The 21,913-nt window shown below is 38.3% G+C and overlaps 1 protein-coding gene across 1 annotated transcript in view; it reads left to right on the top strand.

Annotated features, from left to right (window-relative positions):
- LOC145669005 (ubiquitin carboxyl-terminal hydrolase 40-like) overlaps window positions 1–21,913 on the top strand; it is a 106,712-nt gene that overhangs the window by 50,328 nt on the left and 34,471 nt on the right. The window contains exons 8-10 of the mRNA XM_081737329.1: window positions 3,576–3,734; window positions 11,172–11,639; window positions 20,165–20,359. Coding sequence (XP_081593455.1) covers window positions 3,576–3,734; window positions 11,172–11,639; window positions 20,165–20,359 — 822 coding nt within the window. The remainder of the gene's footprint in view (window positions 1–3,575; window positions 3,735–11,171; window positions 11,640–20,164; window positions 20,360–21,913) is intronic.

Genomic DNA, 21,913 nt, shown 5'->3' with positions numbered 1-21,913 from the left:
CTTTGTCGTTTTCGCAACCTGTGTTATAACTGTTATTGTTTTCTGATTTGATCTCTAATTTGTAGATCTTAAATTTGATTTACTCTTTTCTAGAAATTTTACGGTGAATTTTTAACGTGCAGGTTACTATGTCGGCCATGGCCTTATCATGACTAAGGCAAATTGGCCTTGCTGGTGACATTCTCATTAAACTTGCAATCAATCAATCAATAAATAAATTGCATTAGATGATGTCGCATTGAGAAGAAACTTAAATCACAACAAGAGATACAACATAAACTCTTTCGCTAAAATACTTCATCAGATAGGAGGGGAGGTCAAAAAACATTACGTACCATGGTTATGCTGTCTAGGCTAAAGGAGACGGTAATAATGAGAAATGAATACAATGGTGGAATGAATAAAGTGGAAGGAAACGAGAGTACGCGAGGAAACCCACGGACATGATCTTGTCCCCCACAAACTTACTTGGCCGGGAATTGTACCAGGAACCCCACGTACTAGAAGTAAGCGCTCTTCCACTGAGCCACCATGTCCATAATTGAGAAATTGAAACAGTGTTGATAACTGATGCCCAACTTCACTGAAAATGGTTAAAGCTTAAGTTACACTTGTTTAACTCTAGAAATGACAACGTGAGCCTTTGAGGCTCATGAGTACCATTTTTATTAAGTAACCGCTTTAATAAAACTTAAAGAATTTTAATAAATTTTATTAATTCTCAAAGCGCCTCTTGTATATTTGTTCGTGATATACCTCAATTAGCTTGAATGATATTTTAACTATTTTTTTAAGCATCGATTCTTTTTCATACCTAATCATGACAAGGTGAGCTCCGAGGCTCAAATGATAGGTCAGTACTTTCTGTTCAAAATTCTTCATTATTACAATATTTAGTGATCACTGGATGGAAGCACTGGCAAAATAAAGAAATTGCAGTGAATGTATTTTTATTTCATGTATAAATGGTTATCCCAAATTCAAGTTATTTTTCACAAGCTGTTTTGTATAGTTTCCTCACTTAACGACATGTGGCAACATTTTATGCAACACAGATAGCATCACACATTTTTTTTTCCGGTATAATGACAAATTCACTTGGCTTACATAATGATATAAAATTGACTGTGGAACTCTGCCGTGATCTACAGGAGTGCCCAGATATAAGTAACAAACAATCGGAGATAAAAGAAGCGTAGAAGGTGTCATGTGTGTGATCCGAAAAAGAATGCAGCAACATGCGATACGTGAAAAAAAAAAAAAAAATATCAGCAAAGAGCTCAGCAAGATGCGTGTATGTGTGTATGTTGTCGAAAGAAGTGAAAATTTCTCTGTAAGTGATTAACTTTAGGTTCTTCTGAACCATATATATATATACCAAAAATATGTAGACTATCAAAAACGTTATTCGTTATTTTATGTGATATATTGCTAACATTTACCATTTACAATTAAAAATAAAATTTAATCAAAGAGGCGTATAAACACTATTTATAACAGTAGTAATCAGTAATAGAGTTATTAACAAGTATGTACGCACAATTAAAAATAAAACAGCAACACTTACCTGTAGATATCAGTGTGTGTAGTCAATGAAAACACGTATGAACCTCATAGGCTCACCTTGTCATGATTGGTTATAAAATTAGCTTGTAATTTCCAAGGTTAACAGAGAACTCTTCAAGTTTTTAATAATTTCATTCCGATTTTAGGACTGAGTTAAGGATAGAATTAAAGTGTATTCTTTGAATGCTTAATCAATTGCAGGAAACCGCATCTCGCTTTCTATTATCGTTTTTGCTAGAACATTAAAACCGGAACTGGTTGATTTCTACCACTTCCGGTTTGAATAACACTTTTATCAACGAGCTCGTTTCATGACTTTTGGCACTCTATATCACGTTTGGCCAAAATTAATGGTGGTCCATCAAATAGTTTTTGTTGTCTCCCGGACAGAATAATGAACACACGGACAGACAGGATAATTATATAAAGAATTTTTTGGTAAAGCAAACTTTTTAAAAATTAATGAAGGAATGAACAAAACTAATAAATTAATAATTATTTATTTATTACAACGGGAGATAAGGTAGAGCTAAATGTATGTGAGAGAAATAATGTAAATAATGATAATGCGTAAAATAATCATAAAATGAAATTATGTTTTCTGTTTGTATTTGGTCTAGGAATTAATTCGTGCGGTTGGTACGCACACATTGAAGCTGTAGTACAAATACAAAATACATAAATACCTTAAGAAAAATATTGTCCATCGCTAGCCACCACTTTCGCCCATCTGTCAGGCAATGTACGGATTCCGTGGCGAAAGAAGTCCTCATCCTTGGAAGCGATCCAGTCAGAGACCCATGTTTCGATATCTTCTGAAGAAGTAAATCGCTGTCCAAGCAAATCGTTGTTCATGCAATCGAACAAGTAGTAGTCCGAAGGAGCAACGTCTGGTGAATACGGCGGGTGGGGTAAAACTTCCCATCCGACATTTTCTAAATAGGTTTTGACCGGTTTTGCGACATGTGGGCGAGCGTTATCATGTTGAACAATAAGTTTATCATGTCTGTTCTCCCATTCTGGTCGTGTTCTGGCCAGAGCTTGCTTCAAACGCATTAATTGTCGTCGATAACGTTCTCCATTCATAGTTTCACCCGGTTGCAGCAGCTCATATTACACCACACCTTTCATATCCCACCATATGCACAGCATAACCTTTGCACAGTGAATATCTCGTTTTGGTTGTGATGGACCTGGTTCACCTGGTTTCACCCAGGCCTTTTTTCGTTTAGGGTTCTCGTAATGGATCCACTTCTCATCACCCGTAATAATTCGATGCAGAAACCCCTTTCTGCTCTGTCGTTGAAGCAGCAATTCGCAAATGGTTTTTCGTCTTTCAACGTCTCTGTCTTTCAATTCATGTGGAACCCAATGTGACATCTTTTGAATCATTCCCATGGCTTTCAAGCGTTTGGAGACTGTTGTTTGATCAACGCCTAATGCTGCTGCAAGTTGTTCCTGCGTTTGACACGAATCCTGCTCGAGCAATGCTGTCAATTCTTCGTCTTGAAATTTTTTTGGCTGTCCAGCTCGCTCTTGGTCTGCCAAGCCGAAATCACCACTTCTAAACCGTGCAAACCACTTCTGACACGTTCGCTCAGCTAGAGCATGGTCACCATACACTTCCACCAAAATACGATGACTTTCAGTCGCACTTTTCTGCATGTTAAAGTAATGCAGCAGGACACCCCGCAAAAACACTTTATCAGGCACAAATTGCGCCATGTTCACTTAACTACAAACTGGTGTTGTTGACGCTTTAATCCACTGCCCTATACTACGAACGATACGCGATGACAGGGGTTTGCAACACATGTGTGGATACACGGAACTGTGGGAGGCTCCGTTCGTTGCGCCATCTCTTGTCCACCCGCACGAATTAATTCCTAGACCAAATAGTTCTTTTTCTATTCGAAATTTGAGTTGTCTTTATTCGAACATTTTATAAAATTGTGTAATGGAATAACACGTTTTGTTTTCTTATGACATGCTGCATATTATCATTCCAGTTACCGGAAGAATGGTTTCTAGCGTGCGCTTCTCTGCATGTGTGCCACGAGACTCCATGTGGTCTATTCCCGTCCCAAGTATTAGATGATCCAACAAAAACGTTGATGGAAATGGGTGTTACTAAAAACTCCAAGATACTAGTTTGGAATGGAAATTCGGTTTGTATATATATCAAGTTGTGAGCTGATTTTTTTATGCAACTTACAGTACTATAAAAATTGAAACTGCTTTGTTGTGTGTTGTTTCCCTGTTTGGGCCACTTTTTGCTGTCTACAGAGTCCGCCAGAAAAATGCATACATTCTTTGTAATCCTGTATCAGATACTTGCATTGGCAGTTGTTCTGAAATTTAAGTACGTTGTAGTATGGTTTTTCGCCCACCAGATGTCGACATTGTCAATTGTTTTCAATTGAAATTATGTTATAGTACGGTTTTTCGCTCAACAGATGTCTGTACTGTCAGCACGGTTAGTGAGATAAGAAAATGGCAGGAATTCGAGCAGCAAAAGTACGTTTTGAAGTGTTTTATCAGGTTTGGGAATTCCATCGAAGTACAGCGTCAGTGGAGAGGGGAGTTTGGTACTGAACCACCAATCCGCCTAACAATCAAACGCATTGTTGACAAGTTTGAAACGATTTGCAATATTCACAAAGGAAGATCGGGAAGAACGCTTATAGCAACAAGTCCTGCTTTGTTGGTTTTCGTGTTGAAAATGTTTGTAACGTCACCACAGAAGTTTACTACGCAATATGCATGGGAAGTGAGGGTTAGCACCACAAGTGTGCGACGAATTTTGAGAAACGCTAAGTGGAAATGTTACATTCTCCGATTACTGCATGTCATTAATGATAATGATCCCTATGGGAACAGGTCAAAACTCCCACAGCCAAAACCCTCATACTCAAGAAATGTCAAAACGCCCACACAAACGGTCATAACCCCCACACAAATGGACAAATCTCCCAAATACACCAACGGTCATAACCCCCACAGCCAAAACTCCCACACTCAAGAAATGTCAAAACGCCCACACAATCGGTCATAACTCCCACACAAACGGACAAATCTCCCAAATGCATGAACGGTCATAACTCCCACAGCCACATAACCTCCAACGGTCATAACTCCCACAGCCACATAACCTCCAACGGTCATAACTCCCACAGCCACATAACCTCCAACGGTCATAACTCCCACAGCCACATAACCTCCAACGGTCATAACTCCCACAGCCACATAACCTCCAACGGTCATAACTCCCACACAAATGGACAAAACTTCCACACATGGCAACGGTCACAATCCCCACATAAGTGGACAAAACCCCCACACAAATGGACAAAACTCCCACATGCAGAAATTGTCACAACTGCCACACAAATGGACAAAACCCCCACACAATCGGACAAATCTCCCACACTCTCAAATGATCCTGGTTGCATGTATTGCCCTTGTACTTTTTAATAACATTTTTACTCCACTTAAACTGATGTTGCAACTATTCTTCTTGCACTGTTTTCTAATGACAGAAACATTAAAGTGGGCGTCATAAAGAGCCGCAACAAAGACGTGTAATCACTATCATTTCAGAGTGTGGGGGATTTGTACGATTGTGTGGGGGTTTTGTCCATTTGTGTGGCAGTTGTGACAATTTCTGCATGTGGGAGTTTTGACCATTTGTGTGGGAGTTTTGTCCATTTTTTGTGGGGATTATGACCGTTGCTATGTGTGGCTGTTTTGTCCATCTGTGTGGGGGGTTATGACCGATTGTGTGGGCGTTTTGACATTTCTTGAGTGTGGGGGTTTTGGCTGTGGGTGTTTTGACCTAGACCCATCCCGATCGTCGAATGCATTTTTGTGAATGGTATCAGCAAATGGTAACTAACGATGAGCAGTTTGTGACGAAGGTAGTGTGGTGTGATGAGGGTCTGTTTAAACTAATGGAACAGTCAGTCGACATAACTGCGTCTGCTGGGCAAAAAGTACTTACGCTGCTCGAACGTCAAGCGTGCTGACAGTAGCGACATCTGTTGAGCAAAAAACAGTACAACAATTTTAACTGAAAACCATTGACAATGCTGACATCTGTTGGTCGAAAAACCATACTACAACATACTTAAATTTCAGAACAATTGTCAATAATACAGGATGACGAAAAGTGTATACACTTTTCTGGCGGACTCTGTATACTTTATTCGCTAAATGTTCTGCGAAATTCTTCAGGGTTTACAGTTTCTTACAGTAGGTTAGTAGTAAGGTTCTGGAGCTTGTTTCTTCCAATCTTCTTTGTTAAATACGAAAAATCCACAATATAAAGACACTAAAATGATTTGTGCTAGTCATTCACTGCTAGAATGTGCTAGTTATTCAGTGTTTATTGTTAATCACTGTTGACTAATGTCTAGGGTTCTTAACACGGTCATTAAACTGGTGTACTTATCGACATTGATGTGTCTGAAACAGCAACAGAAACGTAGGTTGTAACAGTTTCTTTGAGATATCAGTATATACTACTATTTGATTACTGTCTTCCATTAGTTATAACTCACTTATACATGATCTAAAATAATAATTGAAGAAATTTGGGTAGTGAGTAAACATAGTCCAAAAATGTGTCAAAACTTCGAGGCTTTGATATCTTATAAATGTATTTTATAGTCCCATTGTTTATCCAGACTGCCCTATCCAAATTTAACTTAGGTTCTTTAGTTCTTATGAAAAATGATTCATAAAGTAGTTTTATGAATCATGGTAAAAGAACACGCAACTCTAAGATAAAATACAAGGGCTTGATAAAACAGTAATGGCAACATTATTATAATTCGTATCGTTATGCCGATGACACTTTACTACTTGTTCGTGATGAAAATACTCTTTTACAAATATTCGAACAGTTCAGTAATCAGCATCCTAAGTTGAAGTTTATTCTCGAGCATGAATCTGATATCTATCTTCCTTTTGTAGGTTTACTGATTACCCGATCGCACAATAAATGTATAACAAAAGTATATCGAAAACCCATTCCAGGCAAACAATCAACAGTCAACCCACCCATCACTGTACAAAACATCAAACGGTATTACTAATGTGTGATCGTTCAGTGATCTCAGCGATGAAATACAATTTTTGTATCAAATAGGACAAAAGAACGGCTATAAGTTCCGTACCTTACAAAAATGGTGTAATCAAACATGTAGATTGGTGCAAGTTTCTTAAAAAAAAAAAAAAAAAAAAAAAAAAAATCCAAAGGAGCGTAAACCTGGATAGGAATTCCTTAGTTTCCACAATTATCGACAAAAATTCAACGTATTCTTCACAGTATAACATACCTGCTTTCAGTATCCCCTCAAAAAGTTTAGAAAAGCATCTCACCGGCTGTAAAAGTTATTTTGTTGGTCCACTAAGTAAATCAGGTATTTATCGTGCTCAGTGCGAATGTGACTCTTCATATAGGTCAAACCAAGCGCAATATTATCTCCCGAATTAAAGAACGCATTAAAAATTAAAAATAAAATAAAAAAAAAAAATAAAAAAAAAAAACTCACAAGAAGAGATTATGTCGGAATTGTCACTTCATCTAAAGCAACATACACAATAGGAAACAGGTTAGTGTAATAGTTAGGGGGAAAAAAAAAGATTAAACTCATTCTTTATTCATAACTATAAACCGGCTTTAAATCTGGATTCTGGCAACATTGATTGGCTACCTATCTTTGGTGTGTGTTTTTTGATAATGGCAACAGTGACGTAGCATAGACACCACACTTCTTTCAGACTCAACTTTTTCTTTCTTCCACTGTGCTCTGCTCGTTCTTTTTAGTAACCTTACGTTCATTTGGTGGTATGTATTCCTGTTCCCATACCGTATTTTTCTTAGCGTTTTTATCCTTGTTAACCTTATCACTGAAGACGGAATTAGCTTATTGTTCAGATACGTCTGGAGAATGTTTAGTATTCCCACTGGAGGATATATTGGTAAGTAACAATTTTTTTGTTAGCTTGTTACATTTCTTCAATGTAACTTTCACCCATTTCGATCACCTTCTGCCACACATGTGGAAAGCATCGTACACCATCACCACTTCGGTCTTTGTCGATGTTCTGCAGGAACCTCATATGATACGGAGGAAGGGTTCTCTTGTGTTATACTGCTTCCCGCAAAGTGGTTCCCTCGTTTTGGCGAAAAAGTCATCACGAAGTCTCCGAAAACAGTTCAATCTTATCCACACAGTTTCCAAAACGAAGCAGGCAATGTAGTATGGTGCTTCCACTTTACGGCACTGCTCTTTTACCTGAAAAACATAAGAGTCATTACCACTTACCATACTTAATCACCCGACATTCCCTTATCAGCTAGGAAATCTTGTAATGTTGAGATCCAGCCCTATGACGTGAGAAGTGTTGCCACTACTTTTTATTCAACCTATGTAATTTCAATTTTATACTTGTACAGGGGTGTTTCAAAATGTATATCAGGGTTTTAAGTCTTTGTAGTTTTTATTAGATTTAACGTACAATTATAAATGATACATGAAATGCAAGAGCAACTCAAATAGCTTTTGCTACAGGTGTTCAATGTGAACATCATTCGTCACACGGCACATATCGATAGGCGAGAAGGACCCATAAACTTTCCGTCGGGATATGCCACAAAACACAATTCAATTTAGGGGTCGTGTAACAACTCGCGGGAATTTGCTGACCCCCAGATGCGAACATTGTGAGTGTTCACATCGCCACTTAGGTGAAATGTCGATTCATCACTGAAGACGATACGATCCAAAACATCTTCATCGTCGTGCAGCAAAATTTCATTTACAAAGTTGGCACGTAAATCGTAGTCTGTAGGCTTGTACCAGCTGCAAACGATAAGGACGTAGTTGTAAGCGTCTCATTAAAACTCTCCTCAAAGATGGTTGCACTGTAACTGTAGATTCAATCTTAGCAAAATCAAATGCAAAACACAAAAAGCTTTCTGCTCACTAGTCACCATCTTTGCTACGAGTACTTTCTAACGGTAGACAGAGGAAACAGTGATGTGCATGCGTGCATACAAAACTGTTTAAGTTGCTCTTTCATTTAATGTATTATTTATAATTGTAAGTTAACTGTAACTAATAAGATGGGTGTTACGTACATCTTGTATGTGAAACATGCGTGGGATGCGTTGAGTTGTAATTATAAAAAACCTTGGGTGGAGCAAGAAGGCGGGAGGATAATATAAAGCTGAACTTGGCATGCTCTTAGCAACCTTGTTTCAATTAGTACAAGATATGAAAGCAGATCTGTGTCTCTGTGGCGAGTTGGTAAATTAAAATCGAGTAATGGAATGAAAATATCTAATTTACGGACCACAATTATGCTCTTTAGGCTAAGGGAGACGAATGATTAATGTAAAGAAATTATTATGAAAGAATTGGCGGAATGAGAATGCGGGAGGAAACATGAACTAATAAAAACCTCGGACATGATGTCGGCCACCACAAATTCATATGACTTGGGAGCGTTACCATTGAGCCACTGTGCCCCAAAACTGAATTATAGTCTTGCTGTGAATCCTAGTAACCAGTTGTAGCGACATTTCAAGCCTTTGTAGTGGATGAACATCGTGTATGTGGGTTTTCTCGGGGCTTTCCCATTTCCTCCCACTTTCTTCATTCCACCATTGTATTAATTTCTCATCATCACCGTCTCCTTTAGCCTAGCCGGCATAAGAGTGGAACGTAAAACTTAAAATATTTCATTTCATTTCAACGACATTCCAAACATGAACTTGATCTGAATTTGAAGTTGTAATTATACTGTAGCAATCCACCCGGGAGACAAATAAGAAGAAATGAAATGAAATCCGTTGTGTAACGTCCCACCTATATCATGCATGTCAAGGTTTGAAATAATAGTGGTCAGTTGTTTTCGTTGAAAATATCTGAGACATCTCATGAATCTGGTATATGTAGAGTGAAAAAAAATTTTTGGATACTCATAGAGAACGAAATTTTCCACTGGAAAAGTTCTGTTGTAAAATAAGGGACCTTTTTTCGTGGAAAAAAAAATGTTTCCTCTCTGGTTCAGATAATTTTTCCTAGTTGAAGACTAGTAGTCTTTGCTCGTAAAAATAGTTCTTGTTTAACATCCTTGGGTGGTATTTAATCTAGGGATGGGAAAAACCGAAACCGAAACCGGAAAACCGACATTTCGGTTTTCTACAAAACCGGTTCGGTTTTTCACCAAAACTTATTTCGGTTTTCTCCGAAACCGGTTTCGGTGAAAACCTTTGCAAAACACATTAAACTATTTCTGTGGAAACGGAATCGGTTTCCAGAAAACATTGAAACACTATTCTGGTCAGAAATAGAACAAATTTTAAAAAAAGCGGATCCGGTGAAAACCGAAACCGCTATTTTGAAAATTTTCAAAGTCCGGTTTCGTTTTTTCAAAAAACCAAAAGCCGGTTTTTGTGCCCACCACTAATTTAATCATCATGCTCTATTTCTCAGGAAGGTACAGGATGGCACAGGAAAACAAGAAAGTTTTAATTTACGTAAAATGCACTATTCAACACACGAAAGAATACGTTTAATGATTGAGATGCATGTAGATAGTATGCTATTAACAATGATATTAGCTATGGCACGTATATGTCACTTTATTTTTTGAAGATGAAGAAGATCGGAAAAATGTGCCCCATCTCAGTATACACATTATGATACGAGTATGTTTTGCAAATTCGTTGAAACGCTCAGTTTATTACGTTTTGAGGAACGCCATTGAGTACTTCTTTAATCATCTGTTTCAGCTCAACGATATTTGGAGGATATATACTATACTCTTTGCATTCGATATATCCCTGTAGATTCGGCACAGAGAGAAATCGCGCACACTAATTTCAGAGGATCTTGGAGGCTGCCAGACAGTTTATCCGAACGTACACACGTATCGTACACGGCTGCCGTGAGGGGCTAACACTTTCGCTGCTGACTGCTTTGTAGTTCAAATTGTAGAGGTCGCATCCAAATTCATACTTTGGTTAATCAAATTTATTGTGACTAAACGTGTAAGTTGAAGGATACAACGCAATATTCAGCACTAGAATACTATAATTCCTTACTCCGTATATTTTAGTTCTAAATTAGAAATTAAAATGACTGGCGGAACAACTCATGAAAAGCTTTGGCCGAATTCACTTAGATATTATATAGTCAAGGCATCAGCTTCCAGCACTATTATTTGTAGCGTGTTGTCCAAGTTTCATGGGCCCCCGAAGGGGGCAGGGGGCACCCTCTTGGTTCAGGAAAATGTATACATAATATAGCAAACCGCGTATATTAAATACCAGACTAATATAGGAACCATGTAGATGCCCCCCGTAGAAAACTTTCTTCGGGCGCCACTGCCGGAGTTTGCTACTTATTGATCTAGATCGGATGAAAGTAGCAATTCTGCTGGCTCATGATGCCAATTCAATGCCGAAAACTCTGTTCGAAAATTTGGGAACAGTGCCACCCAACGACCAAAGTATAAATTTGGATGCACAAGTTGCTTGATGTTCTCGTTATGAAATAATGGATTGCACTTACAGTTCTTTCTTCTTGCAGATTAATGGAACGGTGCTTCTGGCTGGTCCAGAACATGAACCGCTGCTTTTGTTCATTACGGTAATATATCCTTCGAAGGAAACAAAGGAATTCAGTGAAGCGTTCAGGAAGTCTTTAAGAGTGTGGGAGTTCCAATCCATTATCAGCGAAATGTCTTCAATTCCTGTAAGCCAGCTGATCATTACGTACGTCAACGATAAAGTAGGGTCTTCCAGTTCTGGTTGTGTTACCCTAGACCTGTCACAGTCCACAAAGACACTGGGTGAATTGCAGATGACCAATGCCGGCCGAGTATTGGTGGAGAAACGATCTAATAGAGGGAAGCCAACGCTGTCGACACAGGCTATTCTTCAGAACAGAATAATAACTGTAACGGTGGAGAATGCGACGAAATATCATCTGATCGGAGAGCCACAGGAGCAAGGGGATTCCAACAAAATTTTCCACGTGGAAATACCAAGAGATAGGGTAAGTTAACAGTGAATAGAGTAAGATGGTGATTTGCATATGCACTACAATTCCGTTTAACCGAATCCTGATTAATCGAATTTCCATGTTTACCGAATCGTTTAAAAATAAAAATAAAAAACTAACTATAATCGTGCGCGAATTTTATGTAAAAACGCCAGCAATGAGTACAATATTTGTGTTGGTCTAAGTTATTTGTCAAAGAGTAAGTTCATGACTACAGTGCGTTGGCTGTATTCACCCACTTTGCCATTCCAATATACTTTTGGCCAGTGGCGTAGTTAAGACTTTGTTTCGGGGGGGGGGGGGGGCTATGCACAACATGGGAAAGCAGGGGTCAATTGCCCACCTGAATTTTGAGAATTATTTATATTTTAATCGATTGTCTACTAATATACTGGGAAAAAACGTGAAACTCGTATATCGATGGAAGATCTTACCCCTCATCGCCAGGCAAATCTGAAATGACTCTTCTGCAAATACGTGTTGAACATTTATAATCTCATTTCAACTTAACTGATTTTATTATAGAAAAGAAATGGAAATATTCAGTTTTACATGTGTACGTTTTTACCTGAAACAAAATGTTGAGACAAGTTGAAGCTGAAATATACTTATTGCAGTTTTAGTGGCAAGAATTGCAGACTGGTGAATCTTATGTAATACGATACACACAAAAACTTTGCAGTGAAGCTAAGCTTTTATTCTATTCATAGAAGAAAAAGGAAGCATCCTTTTGGCCTACCTAATTTCCCGGGCTACTTATCCCCCCTTCCCCTCTTGAGTTTCTTTAATTCAAACATTTACCTTTCTGTATAATTAAATTATGTAAATATTCCTTTGCTATAATATCTAAAGTCCCGTTATGTTGGTATCCGTGCAAGTTGATGTGGAACACCAGTTCCACTTATCAGCTCCTCTTAACCGACTTGAATCACAACTAACAACGATCGACAGTATGATAGGAGAAACGAAAGAAAGTAACAACTAAGAAAGAAAAAAAAAGTAGAATGGACGAAAGAAAAAGGAAAGAATGCAGTTCTTACGTGGAATGAAATTTGACAAATACAGTATTATTTCTGAACAAAGAGCATAAGAAAATGGAAAGCCAATGAAATTCTTAAAAATCATAAGAAGGATTATTGTTGTACGGGAATGCGAAAAACTAACAAATTTATTTCGAAGCTGAGGGATTTGAACCCGATAGTCCCCCTAAACATGCCACTGCTTTTGGCATACGTACTGTGAAGGTCAAGAGATACCTATCAGTTGAGATTTGTGTATTTGGTCTAGGAATTAATTCGTGCGGGTGGACAAAAGATGGCGCAACGAACGGAGCGTCCCACAGTTCCGTGTATCCACACATGTGTTGCAAACCCCTGTCATCGCGTATCGTTCGTAGTATAGGGCAGTGGATTAAAGCGTCAACAACACCAGTTTGTAGTTAAGTGAACATGGCGCAATTTGTGCCTGATGAAGTGTTTTTGCGGGGTGTCCTGCTGCATTACTTTAACATGCGGAAAAGCGCGACTGAAAGTCATCGTATTTTGGTGGAAGTGTATGGTGACCATGCTCTAGCTGAGCGAACGTGTCAGAAGTGGTTTGCACGGTTTAGAAGTGGTGATTTCGGCTTGGCAGACCAAGAGCGAGCTGGACAGCCAAAAAAATTTCAAGACGAAGAATTGACAGCATTGCTCGAGCAGGATTCGTGTCAAACGCAGGAACAACTTGCAGCAGCATTAGGCGTTGATCAAACAACAGTCTCCAAACGCTTGAAAGCCATGGGAATGATTCAAAAGATGTCACATTGGGTTCCACATGAATTGAAAGACAGAGACGTTGAAAGACGAAAAACCATTTGCGAATTGCTGCTTCAACGACAGAGCAGAAAGGGGTTTCTGCATCGAATTATTACGGGTGATGAGAAGTGGATCCATTACGAGAACCCTAAACGAAAAAAGGCCTGGGTGAAACCAGGTGAACCAGGTCCATCACAACCAAAACGAGATATTCACTGTGCAAAGGTTATGCTGTGCATAAGGTGGGATATGAAAGGTGTGGTGTACTATGAGCTGCTGCAACCGGGTGAAACTATGAATAGAGAACGTTATCGACGACAATTAATGCGTTTGAAGCAAGCTCTGGCCAGAACACGACCAGAATGGGAGAACAGACATGATAAACTTATTGTTCAGCATGATAACGCTCGCCCACATGTCGCAAAACCGGTCAAAACCTATTTAGAAAATGTCGGATGGGAAGTTTTACCCCACCCGCCGTATTCACCAGACGTTGCTCCTTCGGACTACTACTTGTTCGATTGCATGAACAACGATTTGATTGGACAGCGGTTTACTTCTTCAGAAGATATCGAAACATGGGTCTCTGACTGGATCGCTTCCAAGGATGAGGACTTCTTTCGCCACGGAATCCGTACATTGCCTGACAGATGGGCGAAAGTGGTGGCTAGCGATGGACAATATTTTTCTTAAGGTATTTATGTATTTTGTGTTTGTACTACAGCTTCAATGTGTGCGTACCAACCGCACGAATTAATTCCTAGACCAAATACAGATATACAGTACTGTGTCAAAAAAAAGTTTAACTGACTTTTCGTTCAACTGAAGACCCATCAATCCTATCAAATGCTGTTAAACGGAGCGTAGTTAGATTTCTGGCACACAAGATAAATTCTTTGGTGACAACTGATGTATACATTTTGTTTTATTGTACCTCTCTTGTGAACCATTATGATGCATTTCGTTATAATTTTTTTCTTCTTTAATATAATAATAAACTTGCTCATCTTGGCCTAGTTTGTCTTGAACGTGTATTTTCCCATAAAACATTCGTTACTTATTATTGTGTATGTTGGCCATCTGTCCATCTTGGAAGTTGGCCACGCAAATACCGTTTTGTCATTTTCGTAACTCTTTCTTATTCCGATATGAGAGGCAGATGTTCTGTATTTGTGACTGGAGACAAAGAAGCATAGATTCCTACAATTTGTTTTTGGAGGAGTCTTTATCAACACTTCTCTGATGAAGAGATGGTGAAGGAAGATGTGAATAAGAAAATATACGTACAGAAATTTAGGGAATGGTTTGTACGTATTTGTTTACCCTGCCTGTTTTGGTAAAACCACTACCTATATCGGCTGCTTTCATCAGTGGGGAGCTTTAGTAATTCCAGAAAAAATTCTCAAGGTTAAAGCTAACCATCCGTCTCAATTGTAAACTATTGGCACATGATGGCTTGTCGAAAGGTAGCGGAGGCTTTGAGATGTAAATTCGCTTAAGATTTTCTCAAAACATCTTTTGCTCCGAGGGAAGCAACTTGTAGCTCATTAACAAGAGGCAATTAACTACAAAATTAGAATGTACATATGTGCCAAAAAGTATAAAAGAAATACGTCTATAATGAACCACCATGAATAAATTCGTATTAATAACTAATTCGCTGTTTTTTGAAAGGTATATTTGTCACTGTTTAATCAGTTCAGTTTAAAAGTAGCTGTCACTGTTTAATCAGTACAAATATTTGTCACTGTTTAATCAGTTCAGTTTAATACTTGTCACTGTTCAATCAGTTCAGTTTTAAAGTAGCTGTCGTGCCATTGCTTATAAAAAATTTACAGTCATGTAATATTAGAAATCCTATTCTAAAAATGCACTAATCATACTAATTTTCTGTAAGTTGGCCACTTTTCAATGGAACCGACGGTGGCCAACATAGACAGATTTCGCTGTAATAATATATATATATATATATATATATATATATATATATATATATATATATATATTATTGGTATCAGGAAATTACATACACAGAGTCCAATTACAATTTCCAAAATGTAATAATATACGAATTACGAGGGCTGATTAATAAGATTGATCATAAATGAATAAAACATAATTACCTGTACTAATCCTCCAAATATTGAAGTTTTTTTTTTTCTTCAAAATAGTCCTCATTAGATGCAATGTACTTTTTCCAACGTTTTTGCCAGTCATCAAAGACATGCTGGAAGTCATTTTTGGACAAATCCTTCAAAATCACCTCTGCAGCTTTCACCACTGGCCCCTGAAGATGCGAAACTCTGTCCGTGGAGGAAATAAATCACAAGGGGCTAAATCAGGACTATATGGAGGATGGGGTACACATCGAACGTTGATCTTGAGAAGATAGTCAACAGAATTTCTGTACTGTTCTTTGCGTGTCACTTTCATGTTGCCTTATGCGAAACTGAAACTACGTGTGTTTGAACGGCTGCCAAAGTCACATACCTGACGTCATGGTCTTCAAACTTGCTCGATCTATTCATTACTTCTCCCACTACATCGACATATTTCGTTTTCTGTGCCTTGCTGTTGTATTCATGTCATAAACACTGATAATCAGCCTACGTAATAATACAAATAAAAGAACATGCATAAAAAAACAAGATCGTAAAAAGAAAAATTGAAAGATGCAAAAATACGTTAAGAGGCCTCATCCCGGCGAAATTAAAATACCGCTAATTTTACAGTAATTATGTGGTATCTTCAAACAGATAAAAAATAATCGAAACAAGAGCGCTCTAGACAATATCATTTTACATGAGATACCGTTATCACGACTCACTTATCTGCTTTCGATTTCGAGCCATTTTGAAAATCGGCATTTATTTTCGCGTTTCTAAACGGCTGAAAACGGAAAGCCACCAGGTGACTTGTGATAACAATACCTCACGCAAAATAATATTGTCTGGGGCGCTCTTGTTCCACATTTCAATTATCTTTTATTTATTTGAAGATATCACATAATTATTGTAAAATTAGCGGTATTTTAATTTCGCCGGGATGAAGCCTCTTAAGTGAAACATACAGAATAGAAATAATCATAGTAGAAAAAATAATGATAAGAATCAGCCATAATGATAAGAATCACGCATAGAAAACAGTAAAATAAAAATGACCCAATACATGCACAAGAAAATAAGATTTATAACAAGTAGGTTATAAATTGCCTCTGAATAGAAAGAAAATCAGCAGTGAAAACAATAATATGTAAGTAATTGTTTAACACCTGTCAGATATTTATATGTAGGGACGTCTCTGAGAATAGGATTACATTTAAAAATTCTGAAATTTCTTATTGACATGTTAGGGACATAAGAGATTTAGAGCCTTTATTAATAGTAATTTGCACATCAAAACATTATGAAGAAGTTTCATATCAAATTAGGATAATTTGAGTAAACTAAGTAGATGATTAATTAAGTCATGGGATTTATCTGATAAGAATTTGAATTTCCATCGTAACCATGAGAGAAACAAGTTCTGAAAGACTACAATGACTTTTTAAGAATACTGGGCTCCTTTATTCCAGATGGCTTCCTACGTTGGCATAATATAATATTAAACAGATTTTCAGAGTAATAATAATGTAATAGCAGTTTCTTTGTTAAATTTCTTTCAAAGCTAGCACACGTACGTTTGGAGTGTGTTCTCGTGCATTATTTGTTTGTATGTTTAGCGGGGAACACCGTAGTCCAGTGGCTAGAGCGTTGGACTCATGTCCACGTGATCCCGGGTTCGATTTCAGGCCGGTGCTTCCCAATTTACGGTGTCCACCCAGAGTCGTGAGGGAAATTGGGGAGTCACGTAAAAATAAGACGTGACGACCATTAGGTCTAGAAAACTTCTGATAAGCCTGCTATGGACAGAATTAGCAGTGCGCTAATCACGTACTCGCCGTGAGGCTGGACACAGTTCAGCTGGTCGCTAACAGATGGCGCTGGAGCAGGCTTTGCCTTACAAAATGTGCCGTTACGCTAAATGTTTTTTTTTTTTTCTTTCTTTTCTTTTCTGTATGTTTAGCGTTCTCTTTCAGCACCGAAGCTAGATCAGACGTGGATCTGCAGTTTAAGGTGGATTCCGAATCACCGTAATGCATTCGATTTCTTCTCACCGGGAATGGAGCCCGAGACCCCGAACACCAAAGAAGCTCACGCTAGCCACTAGATCAGCGGGAAGGGTTGCACTGGTTTCCCAGTGGAAACAGACGGTCGGATCCCGTGCTGAACGGTAAGTCTAGTCTCATTTAGTTTCGGTACTTGCAAGGAATATACCTAGTTATATCATAAATATTGTCACAGTGTTTGGAGTGGCGCTGTAGGCATCCGGAGTGCCACAGTGCTGCCATCTGTGTATAAAGCGGAAGAGGCATGTAGTGTGTGTTTGACTGTAGTGGGTTTTGATGGAGTGGGGCGATTACGAAAACCGTGTAGCAGTAATTGCACTCACAAGGCCGGGAAGACAGCAGGTGAGATTTTCAATCTCCTGAAACCCCTACAAATCAGCAAAAGATTCGTGCTTCGCGCCATACAGCGATACACCGAGACTGGAACGGCAGCTGACCGCGCAAGGAGTGGTAGACCACGAACGGTACGAACCCCGAGATCCAGAAAGCAGTCGCAGCAAGAATTCGAAGAAATTCTGTTCTAACACAAAGTGTGATGGCTGCTGAGATGAACATCAGCAGAAATTCCATGTCTCGTGTGATCAAGAGTGACCTACATCTACGGGCGTATAAGAAGCGGACTGGTCACTTTCTGACCCAAACATTAATGTCGCAGAGGATCCTTAAATCAAAGAGACTGTTGCGGCGTTACGCTAACAATCTGCACAGAAATATTCTGTTCACTGACGAAAAGGTGTTCACAATTTAGCAGGCGTACAACGCCCAAAATGACCGTGTGTATGCCACGTCATCTACGGCTGCTGTTGAGGCAGTTCCAAGGGTTCAGAGGGCACTCAGGCACAACGATGCCTCAGTGATGGTTTGGTGGGGAGAGAGCTACTCAGGCACAACCTATCTGCATTTTTGCGAACAAGATGTTGAAACATCTGCCAAGGTGTATCAGGACACAGTGCTAACACCTATAGTGAAACCACTGTCTGCTACCATGTTCCCTGGAGAGAGGTGGACCTTCCAGCAGGATTCCGCTCCAGGCCACAAAGCGAAAACAACCCAGGACTGGCTGGCACGGAACGTGCCCGACTTCATTTCTACCGCTGATTGGCCTTCTACCAGTCCGGACCTTAACCCGTTGGACTACAAACTTTAAGCAGTCCTTCAGGCAAAGGTCAGCCATAAACGGCATCCATCTGTCGACAGTCTGAAACAATCCTTGACCCGAGCAGTGAACAATTTTCCCATGGACGTGGTGCGTAATGCCATTGACCAGTGGCCGGACAGACTTCGTGACTGCATCAAGGCCAAGGGGGGACATTTCGAAAAATGATTCGTGTGTCAGGTGTACAACATATCAATGTAAAACATGACCAAAATAAATTGCCTTGGTGTTAATACTCTCTGCGTTATTCAGATTCAAACTTGTGATAGTATTTATGATATAACTAGGTATATGATAGTCCAATTAAACAAGAAAACAAAGATACGAGGGACTGCTGAAAAGTTCGTAGCCTAAAGAGTGCACATGGAATGATGAAATATTACAGTTATTCTACATACTTCCCCCGAAGTGCAATACACTTTCTTGCACGATGCTCCAATTTTTGCACACCAGATTAAAAAAATAAAGAAATAAATTTAAAAAAAAAAAAAAAAAAAAACTGAAGACTGTTCCGTAGCAGTGATTTCCTTTTACCTACATGTAATCAAACCCTTAACCTACCTTTCCCGATGTATAAACTGTGAATCATGAAACAGCACTTTTCTTTTTTGGATGCGAAAGAGGTAACAGCAATTAATGTCGCAACAGTATTCCTACGTGTCCATCAATAGTCATATTCATATCCATATTTATTTACCTTAATAGTGACCAAAATTTTGTTAACCGAAACCAAACATCGTTAGTATGTAGCTGTTATAAATTTATCAAATATACATAAATTGAATTACAGATGTATTGGATTCATTGATCCTCTCGTTGTCTATTGTGTGCACAGTCCGCCTATTATATTTTTCTTTATATGATGTTCTTTCAAGCGAACGTATCTTGCTGAAGTTGCTACTTATTCTGTAACTTCTAATTTACTGGTTTATTGCGGTTGTTTGTGACGAGGTTAGAACAAAACTTCGTTTTGTTTGAATCGCATCACAATTAGCAGAAAAATAGCATTTGTGTGTAGATAGCTTTGCATGTATTCAGTTCGATATTAGTGAAGCTATCAATGCACGGGTGCTGAACAGATTCCAAGTTCGATTCCCGAGCTTGGTTATCACGTTGTCACCCGTAGTAATCATTATAATTCGTTTATAAGTTACAATATGAGGATACAATTAAGCTTTACAGTTGTCAGATATGGCTACATTGTCTATATGATGTCAGTATAATAATTTTCAACAGAGTAATAACTTTTTTCTAACAATAATTGCGACAGTATTTCTGAATATCCGTTTTTCGTTAATGACCGTAATACTTTATCGGTAATTTGTTATCCAATTTTATACAAGTCAGTTTTGCTAAAATTTGCATCATCTGTTGGATGATATATTTTTTGTGTTGTTTTCAGACAGTAGAGGAGTTGAAAACGGCGGCACTGTCGCGCATGCAGCTTCCTCTAGAAGGCAAGTATAGAATGAGACTAGAAGATGATACCTTAGGAATCAAATCACCTATTTATGAGCATCTGTATCTGGAAGAAGCTCATATCAAGACTGGTTCAAAACTTATCATAGAGGAAGGGTCAGCGGTTAGGAAAGATGAGGTGAGTTTTTAGTATACTCGCTTTTACTTTGTTTACGATCGGTAATTGAGTCTTAGGAATTATGAGTGAATTCTATGGAAATATTGGTACTTATTATTTGCTAATGGACGCTATAGAATACATATTAGTAATTAAAAGTAGGTACTAACCTTGTTTCCCAAAAGATAGTTGTTTTATATTAAGTGATTTAAACCCTCTCTGGGGTCTTCATCAGTAACTAGCTGAACCTGCGCTCTACACAGCGTATCATTCACATATGAATCTCCTTGTCATTCCTCACAATATATGTACATGTACCTTTACAGACACACGTAAAGGACATCTTGATAAAAATCGGCAAGGGGTACCATAAAGGGGAGATTTTTTTTTTCGATTATTTTTTAATATCTCGCACCGTTTTCAAGATTTGAGCCTACTTCCGGTTGGAGTTTCTAATGCATGTATGATCAGTGTTTTCTTTCTTCGTGCTGCGTGCAGTATGTAATAAGCAAATACATTACACACACAGTTCATTATAATGTCAGTGATATATGGTGTTCATTGGGCAAAACACTCCAAATAAAAATAAGATTCATCTTAGACTGGAGAAATGGTTATCATTCGTTTTTCATTACCATTTGGCCATGAAACAAACTCCGTAGAGATATACTAACCCCGTATACAAATGCATAATGTTGGAATGTGTAACTCGTAGGATATGATGCTTTAGTTTTTTAAAATTTCAACACTTCCAGTGTACTTCTAAAAAATATAATAAAGAAATAACGGTCGTTTTTTTTTTTAAATATTTAATTAGAACTGAACAATCTACATAATTTGCAATCAATCACTGAAAACGGCATCTGTATGGTACCCCGGGAACTCACTGTCGAAAGGATAGGCCACAAACATATAAACTTCTCTTGATCACAAACATATAAACCTAGAATTTTAATATATAGTTTCTTCCTCACTGCTTTAACTCCTGATTATTAATCCACGTGAGGGCTATTCTTGAACCACCAAAATTAAGAATGAAAGCCCAAACCTGAAGATGTGTGAAGTTCTACAACCTACACAAGAACTATGGTTTTTCTTCATAATCTTAATTTTGGTGGTTCAACACTGTCCGCCACAAGAATAAGTATCAGCGAAAGAAGAGTTACTGATGAAGACCCTAGAGAAGGTTGAAATCATTTAATTGAAACAATTGTTAACGAAGCTTCTGCTTGGTGTGTGTGTCCATTTGTTACACGATAACATTCGTAAAACTTATCCGATTTTGATATGTGGTCGGCGTCACTCTTACCGTTCCTGAGATGTTGACCAAAAAATGTTACAATTTCGGGAGATTTACGGTTCCCGAGATATGGCTCCTTAAATCAGAGAGAGATGATATTGGTGTTGATCAATACGTAACAGGGTGGTAAACATTTTGATACCATCCCCTCAGGTATTGGATCAACACCAATATCATCTCTCTGTTACTTACCGTTCAAGAGATATTGGTCAAAAAAGTTCGGATTTAAGGTGCCATATCTCGGGAACTGTAAATCATAGAGAAATGATATTTTG

This window comes from Thermobia domestica, chromosome 13 (assembly GCF_964235325.1).
Source record: "Thermobia domestica chromosome 13, izTheDome1.hap1.1, whole genome shotgun sequence".
Lineage (NCBI taxonomy): Eukaryota > Metazoa > Arthropoda > Insecta > Zygentoma > Lepismatidae > Thermobia > Thermobia domestica.
The sequence above is the reverse complement of the archived record's forward strand: the minus strand, read 5'-3'. Positions and strand labels throughout refer to the sequence as shown.